This window comes from Tribolium madens, unplaced genomic scaffold, assembly GCF_015345945.1.
Source record: "Tribolium madens isolate multiple individuals breed KSU strain unplaced genomic scaffold, Tmad_KSU_1.1 Scaffold_19;HRSCAF=116;Tcas5.2_LG9, whole genome shotgun sequence".
NCBI classification, from domain to species: domain Eukaryota; kingdom Metazoa; phylum Arthropoda; class Insecta; order Coleoptera; family Tenebrionidae; genus Tribolium; species Tribolium madens.
In genome coordinates, this window is record NW_025400983.1 from 15,721,946 (window position 1) to 15,730,849 (window position 8,904).

General features: G+C 31.4%; 1 protein-coding gene across 1 annotated transcript; it reads left to right on the forward strand.

The window, feature by feature from the left end:
- Window positions 1-1,230: 1,230 nt before the first annotated feature.
- On the forward strand, window positions 1,231-5,988 carry LOC123011363 (eIF-2-alpha kinase activator GCN1-like). Its single transcript, XM_044408763.1, has 8 exons — window positions 1,231-1,464; window positions 1,543-1,645; window positions 1,694-1,889; window positions 1,938-2,127; window positions 2,176-2,584; window positions 2,639-3,015; window positions 5,032-5,856; window positions 5,947-5,988. The coding sequence occupies exons 1-8, from the start codon at window positions 1,450-1,452 to the stop codon at window positions 5,986-5,988; spliced, it is 2,157 nt and encodes a 718-aa protein (XP_044264698.1). The 5' UTR covers window positions 1,231-1,449.
- Window positions 5,989-8,904: the final 2,916 nt, after the last annotated feature.

Below are 8,904 nucleotides of genomic sequence, written 5' to 3' on the forward strand. Positions count from 1 at the left end.
ATGCCATGTGGCATCACAAAATACCTTGTTTTATTCCTACAATGTAGTAAAACAATCGCTTTTTTCTTTCAATAGGATGTTCAGTTCGTTAACACAATTAAAGGTGATTCGTGACTTCGTACAACTAATTTTAGTTCATTAAACATTAAAAATAAAAATACTTGAAAACAAACTAAAATCAAGCTTGATAGCCAATTTCAAGTTACACATACAAAAAAATATTCTTTTTTTTTAAACTAAAATAAATCATTACTTCATTACATTAACTTTTTTTACTGACAGGAAAAATCACTCTGAGAGTGTAGGCAACTCCGTATACAAATTTAAAAAGTTGTTGCACTCGTATAAGGCAGGTGCTGTGGTCGGAATTAACTAAATCTTTGAATGCAGTCTAAGGATTATGAGATCATGATATAATTTGACAAATGAAAAATCAGAAATTGTTTGAAGTAAGTAGATAATACAAAAGTATTCTTTAATATAAATTTTATTACAAGACTAATTAATTGGTCGCTAAGAATTTGAAGGTTCATTTTCTACCTATCGATTAAGTATCGAAACAAAACATGGCTAAAAAATGTTTAATATAGGTATTAACAAGGGCATCTTATGAATGTTAAATTTGAAAAATTAATTAAAATTATTATTAACTATTAATTAGGATACAAAAATTGTTTTTTAATGTATATTTTTTTAATAAACGAATCTTTTCGTTACTTTTTATTTATACAGAAATTAATGGCCACGGAATTTTGGACAGTGTAAGCCATGCTTTGGTGTTATTATGACCAAAATTTCAAAGTTTTAGTTGAAATTTATTTTTGGCGTCGATTTTCCAAAACAATAATTCCAGCAATACGTGATTTTATATGTTCAATAAATTATTTTCATTTATTGTTATTTTTTCTCTAGCTATCATGATAAAAATTACAAAAACCAGAAGGTTAGTTCCCTAAGGCCCGTTTTACATTTTTATGTCAGTCGAATGACAAATCGTCCAAAATTCCGTGTCCGTCAGTGTATCACCTGTATATTTGAAATAAATGTGGAGTATCGTATGAATTTTTTATATTTAATACCTCAGTTAATGAATATACGGAAAAAAATGCAACTCTACAATTCCCTTTTTACCACAGAATGGTTCAGAGTGTTACGCCACTGCTCAAGTTTCCCCACTGCATTGGCTCCGTCTATCGATATCCTTCTATGATTCCCTGACCTCTACTAAAAGGTATAGCGTGTTGCCTACTACAATGTCCATTTGTTAATAAACTATTTGGTCTAAATTCTCGAGTTTTTTTCTCTTAGACACACAGTGCTTAAGAATTGAACGATCACATCAAAATTAATCCTTTGACAAGGCCAGCTGACCCTAAAACAGTCACAACTGTAACTTAACCTCAAAATCGGCCCAGTACTGTCATGTGTCAAAAAATATAATTCGGAAAGATGGCAGATACAGAGGTAAGAAAACTCTCACGTGTTAAATAATTTCAGAAAAACACCGTAAAGTACAAGAAATAACACACAATTAATTTGCAGCTTGCAAAAGCCCTGAAAGATCTTCCGTACAGAGTCCAAACTGCGAGTTTAAAACAGCGAAAAGAGGTTATTGAAAGTGTCATTGATGTTTTGCAAAATCCCGGTAAGTAGCAATGAAACGTACCTCAAATTCCTAAATACGTATTTCCAGCAATCAATGAGAGTATCATCAAAGGAATATGTCGAGTGATTCAGTTAACTTTGCCTCGATATCGCGACAGTTCTTCTCAAGTCCTTGTGAGAAACCTGATTGTAGCATTGCTTGAAAAACATTCCGATTTTGCTATAAAATGTCTGACTTTAATGCTAATGGATATTGCAACCCAACACAAGAATCTTGTCGTGACGTACGTTGTGGAAATTGTGGTGTAAAAATTTGATTTTGGAGATTTTAGTACAAATACGTGTCAGACGGGGTTGTATGCCTTGCATTGGTCCTGTTTGGTGGTTACAGTTGGGTGGAGAGTCAACCAAAACAACGTTCTCGAGACTCACCTATCACAAATAATCGAGGTTCAATCTGTTTTGTTGACCACAGTAGTAGCGGCAGGGATCGAAAAACGCTCAACTAAAGCGTTCAATCTTGTAAGTGGTGATTTTTAAATGAAATTAACTTGAAACTTTAATTTTTAGTTAAATAATTTATGGAATTCGGTACCAGAAAGTGAAAAATTGTATTTAGATAAATTAAGAGAGTTAGAACAGACGCAATATGTGGTTGTTTTAGCAGCAGCTATAGCTAAACGACTGACTTGTATTAATAAAAGTGGTTTAATAAGTGATTATATTAATTCACTTTTGGAAACTTTTATTAAGAATTTTGTCAGTTGTAAAACAAGACCATTACCGAATGTTATAATAGCGACTTATCCGTTATTAAAACAAGTCAGTCTTGATTTATTCAAGAAGAATCTTTGGGCTTCACTTCAGAAAGCAATGTTGCGTAATCCTGAAGTAATCTTAGAGTGTGTTGGACTGGTAATTTCAGGACTTTGTATAGACTTGAGCACTTGTGCTGTTGAAATAGGAAACAGTCTCATTGGTGTGTATTGAATCTAGTGATGTTTTTAAATACTAATAAACAACTGTTTTTTAGCAAATTTATATTCTAAAGACGACCAAGCAAGAAACGAAGCTGCCGATGCCTGCAAACGTCTAGCTGAACAAATTAAAGACCCCAAAGCTGTCACTGATTTGTTGAAAAAAACTTTCGCCGTGTTTCACGGGTCTGAAGGAAAACTGACTGTTGTTGATCATAAAATTAGCGTTTTGCAAGCCGCCGGTTATTTCAGCTATAACAGTGTGCCAGAAGAGAATTTAGGTGAAGTATTAGTCAATGCATCGGATTGTTTCTTGAAGATATTGGAGACTGAGGTTCATGAGAAGACGCTTTGTCATGCTTTGGAGATGTTTGCTTTGTGGGGTTGCAAATTTGAGAAGGAGGTGCCTGGCAAGGTTGTGGAAGCGTTTAAGGTATTTATTTGTGCAAAGGAAAATGCAGAAAAATGCAATAAACAATTATAAAACGTGAAAATTGAGCGCAGTAAATTTTTAAATCATAAAGTTTGAGATAATTTACACATTATTACGCAATGATCGTATTTTCATTTTTTAATTATTTTCCATTTCGTCATTGCTAAATATTTTAGTATACAGCGTGCGCCATAACTCGCGCCCCAGAGAAAAATGCCATGTAAAGTAAGATACTAGGAACATGGAAAAAATATAAAAAAAATTCTATCTATAAAGTTATGAGAGTTTAAATTTTGCACTTGTTGGAAAAATAATTTTCCAAGTTTTTTGCTATAGGCCATTAGAAGAGTATACAAAGAAGTTCTATCCTGAAATCTCACTAAATTCGAATAGAAATTTAAGGTTTGACTTTTTATAAATTAAAGTTAAGTGCTGTCTGGTCACTATGTTTAATTTATTAAAACCAAATACTTTAATATCTACGTTATCTTTGAAATGTAAAGTTGGTTGCTTCAAAAAAATTTCAGACTGATTATTACTCGTGGGACAGCCTGTTGTATAAAATTTCGACATTTTTATTTAATCGAAAGTCGTGAATTTTTGGCTGTGCGTTTCTGTTGCCAAACTTGCTATTTATGGCGGGTGTTAAAATTATACACTTTCGAGTCTTTTGGACAATTTTTCAATAAAAATATTAACATGAGTTCATAAATTGTTCATTAATTTATACAGATTTTTATAAATGAATGTTTTTTTTTAGACTTTATTTTTTTTATTGATTGCACTATTTACAAAGGTATAAAAATTATAGTTCTACTATTTTGATAAATTACATAATTTTTTTTACTCATTTTTACAAATGAGTACTTATCAAAACTGTTGTTTTGTAATTTCAGTCAATATTTTTATTATGGAAAATAATAATTATAGTAAGATCGATTTTTTTCAGTTTGGAATTTTGTACAACTCTACCAAAATAACAAATTTGTAATGAAAAAGACTTAAATAAGAAATTTTTAGACATTGTTTCTCACAGGTTTTTTTTTTTAATTCTTCAATTTTTTAATTGAAACTGATGTTTTTTTTTACATTATATTAATTACGGCTCTTTATACAGGCAGAACTCGCGTCCCAGACAAAAATTTCACGTAAGATAAGATATCAGGAACATGGAAAAAATGTTTAAAAAACTCTTCTATCTGACAAAAAAATTTTACATTTATTTTTTGACATATACATGCATATACATGATCTTGTATATGTTTTTTTTTATAATTGTTTAGTAAAGGTACAATAAAAGCCACAAATAACACTAAACAGAGTTACAATTTAGGATAGAGCTTCTTTGTTTCCTCTTCTAATAGCTTGTAGCAAAAAAACATGGAAAATTATTTTTCCAACAGAAATAGTCAAAGTGAGTTCTGGCGCACTCTGTATATCACTTTTTTATTTAACTATTATAGTCATTCCACGTCGACAAAAAAAAACTAAAAACAATTTTTATAATAATCGTATTACTGCAAAATTATTATCTTGTAATTTTTAAGTCAATTTTATACAGCTTTACCAGATCAATGAACATATTTTTACACCAAAGTTTTATATTTTTAGAACGATTGTTTATACAGGTCAAAATAAAGCGAGGTAACTTACCTCTATACCAAGTTGCACCGTTTAAAAATTAGAGGGCGCCAAAGTTTAAAAACTATTTTCGTTTTTCTTTAATAACTTGTTAATGGATTAATTGATTTTTATAAAATTTATTATTAATATTATTTTTAAAATTGTATTAAAAAAATAGGTTTTAGTGTCTTTGTGTTTGTTTGGGTTAGTTAACAATAACGGAATTTATTATTAATTTAAACAAAAAAATAAAATTTTATTGGCGTCTTGTAACTTTTAAACTATGCAACTTGGTATAGAGGTAAGTTGGTTTAAATCGCTTTATTTTGAACTATTCTTTGTTCCAATCTTTTGGTTTCACCCTGTATACATAATTTTTTGTTTATGTTCCAGAATGGGATGGTATTGAAGACATCTACCCCTCTAGTCCGCATATCATACATAAAATGCATGCTCACTTGTTTCAATCGCAACACGATTCATCAAGCCACAACTTTAATCCCAGTTTTGCTGAAATCAGTCGACCGAGCTGTCGCACAATCTGCCCAGTGTCTCCCTGTAACAGAAGGCTTGTGTGCCACTTGCATGCTTCTTAAAATAATCTCAGTGATTGGAGAAAAAGAAAACAATTTTCAAAACCTCTGGAATATTCTTCTCGACATGGACAAACAGATTTTTGTCTCTGAAAAATTCCTTTCGACCACCGGAGACGACGGCTTGATCTATGTCATGCAACTATGCGAAAACCTCCTCGTCGATCATTGTAAAATACTCAATGGAAAAAATTCACCACTTCATCGAGCCGTCTTATACTGTGTGATATTCGGATCGGCGAAAGTGCGACGTAAATGTTTGACGATTCTCAAGAGGATGGTGGCGTCGTCGCCTAAGGCGGCTCTAGCACGAGCTTTGTTCAGAGAATTATTGAATTTTCTCGAAACTGTTAAAATTCAAGGAGAGAACAATATGGAAATGTCGAGTCATGCGCTAGTCGAGTGTATCACTTCGTTGTGTTCGTCGCAGGATTTAGCACCTGAAGATGTTCAATTGTTGGCTTTGGATGCTTTTCTTCCGGCTCATTATCCTTCGGTTGTCGCCGTTGCATCCGATTTGTGGGTCAAAATCACCAAACATTTGAATGTCAAACCTAAAATTTTAATTGCTCAACAAGCTGAGTTTTTTAAGAAGGTTTTGGTGCAGGAATATGTCACTTCCCCGGTAAGTTGTTTGGCAAATACATATCTCTTAAAGAGTAAGCCGATTAAAGTTTTTTTTTTGTGATTATTTTATTTTTTGAAACAACGGCAGTTAGTCCAGTCAGTAGGGAGTTATGCCCAAAAGGTGGGGTAGTAGTAATTTTTTAATATGTTGTTAAGGTCTAGGCCTTGACAAAAAATCCAAGTTTTCGACTTTGGGGGAGGACCGCTCGATCCGCCATCTTGGATGAAAGGTACAAAAAATAGGTTTTTTCAAAATAACTCCGCAGCGGTTGATTCTACGGCAAAAGTGTTCAGATAAAAGTTAAAAAAGACAAAATTTCTCACAATTTTTGTATCAACATTTTTTTTGTAAGCCCAATGCATAACGAGTTACAGCGGCGGAAATATGAACATTTTTCCTAAAGGGTGCTCCAGAACTCGCGCCCTAGAGAAAAATGCCATATAAGGTAAGAACATGGAAAAAAATGTTAAAAAATTCTATCTATAAAAATTTCAAAGTTATGAGAGTTTAAATTTTGCACTTTGACATTATTTATTTCTTTTGGAAAAATAATTTTCCAAGTTTTTTTGCTACAGGCCATTAGAAGAGGATACAAGGAAGCTGTATCCTAAATTGTAACTCTGTTTAATGTTATGTGTGGCTTTTATTAGCAAAATTTTTGTACTTTTACTAAATAATTATAAATAAACATATACAAGATCATCAGTATCATTAAATAGGCATAAAAAATGTCAAATGTCAGAAAAATAAATGTCAAAATTTTTTGACAGATAGAATTTTTTAAACATATTTTTATGTTCCTGGTATCTTATCTCACTTGAAATTTTTCTCTGGGGCGCGAGTTCTGGCGCACCCTGTATGTTAGGAAATATTGCAAATCACAAATTTCTAATTAAAAATTTCAGTTCAAGTTGAAAATTAGATAGTTTAAGAAAAAAGATCCGATTACAAAATATGTTAAAGAGAAAAATTGTTTAAACTTTTGAGATTACCATACTACTAATATATAATAAAAAAAACGGTTTTTTATTTATTGTTTTACAAAGATATGTTCATGCATTTTATAAATGTATAAAAATATTTATTAAAAATGTTACAATTTTTGTTAAAAAAATTATAAACTTTATCTGTTGGCAAAACTTTCTTCCACCGGCCAAGAGGTGACAAAAAATATCTTGGCATCGCTTCTTTACAACCTTTAAACATTCATCAATTTATTTAAAATAAAAACGAGTAGTTTATTAAAAAAAATTCTTTAATACTTGTAAGTCAAACATTTTATTAACAAAAAGTGTTGTTTACAAAAAAAAAAAATTGCACAGAACGATTCTTGTAACAAGCTCGTTGTCAAGAAAAAAAATTGTGGTAGATTTCCATTAAAAAAAATTGTTAGTATGTTTATCTCGTATATATAAACAATGAATTGATATTCAAATTTTTTTTTGGAATCACAATTCTATAATTTTTTTGGCAAAAAAATTGATAGTTTTGCCAGAAAATAATAAGCGTTTCCAGACTTCTGGACCACTCTGTATTTAGGTCAAATGGTTCCAAAGTTATTACAAAAAAAAAAAAACTAAATTTCCATATCCACGTTCCGAGGGCTGTAAAATTTTTATCAGTAGAGAGAGATAGTTATTATTCAAATGAACATCGTTTTATAGGTCATTTTTGAGGTTCAAATATTGCTTCATATTTATGAATAACCGGGTGCCGGTGAATTGCGCTCACTTCAAACACGGCATTTTAATCCCTACAGTGGATGGACTGCGCTCAGAAAATTTTTATTTACTTGCTTTGCGTTAATCCTTATGTGAACTGCGCTCAAGTCGGTCCATATGTTTCAGTGTGATGTAAAGAATGAAATTATTAAAAATTAAATTCCCAGGCTAATAAAAATAGGGATGAACCAGTTGCAAAAATGTACATTCCATTTCAAAATAAACAAAAACGAAATAGGTTATTATTAACATTTACTGAACACAAATATGTATAGGTAAACATAACAGCGTTTTAAAAAATTTGGTCAAACTTATAAGGTAGACATTTCACAAAAGTGGATCGATTTATTTGCTTCACTTTCAATTTTTTTTTGAATTAAAACAAATTTCAGAACTCGCATCCCAGAGAATAATGTCAAGTGCCAGCGGCAATAGGTCATTAAAAAGTGTACCCGAAGAAGTGCTCCCTAAAAGTTCAAAGCACCAACCCATGGGTGGGTACCTCGTTGCCATGCTACTGAGCGCAGTTCACCTTAAGGATTAGCGACCGTTATTAGGCCTCATTATACCTGTTTCTAAAACTGAGCGCAATTCACCGTGCCCCGGTATATGTAACAAGAAAAATCAGTGTAATTTGATATAGATATCGCTGTATAAAAACATTAAAAACAAGTGTAATTTGTTCTTACGAAATTCACCGTCGATGTTATTTTTCTGGGAAAAATGTCTTTCCGCCGCTGTAACTCGTTACAGATTAGGCTTACAAAAAAAATATTGATACAGAAAATGTGAGGATTTTTGCCTTTTTTGACTTTTATCCGAACACTTTTCTCGTAGAATCAACCACTGCGGAGTTATTTTGGAAAAATCAATTTTTTGTACCTTTCATCCAAGATGGCGGCTCGAGTGGTCCTCCCCCAAGGTCGAAAACTTGGATTTTTTGTCAAGGCTTAGATCTTAACAACATATTAAAAAAATACAACTACCCCACCTTTTGTAGGGCAAAGGCCTTTTTTGGCCCCTATTGACTGGACTGCCTTGATTTTGTAGATTTATTTAATTTAAAAGTGTAAAGCACGATAAAAATAGCGCAGAAACAAAATAAATAATATTTTGTTAAATAACTCAAATGAAATAAGAATATTGTTACAAAAAGTTATTTCACAAGAATAAATAAAATTATGTAAACAGTCGTTTAAATCATCTGAAGAAATATTTCTGAAAAAATTTGAGAAACTGCAGTAAGAATAATGAAAATAATAAAATGAAGAAGAAACAAAAAACAAGGAATTATAAAGAAATTTTTTTAGTTGTCTCTTTTGGA

Bases quoted from the DNA above. Each gene is read 5' to 3' on its own strand.
- LOC123011363 (XM_044408763.1), top strand. The intron at 1,890-1,937 runs GTACGTTGTGGA...TGGAGATTTTAG, and splicing joins CACAAGAATCTTGTCGTGAC to TACAAATACGTGTCAGACGG. The intron at 3,016-5,031 runs GTATTTATTTGT...TTTATGTTCCAG, and splicing joins AGGTTGTGGAAGCGTTTAAG to AATGGGATGGTATTGAAGAC.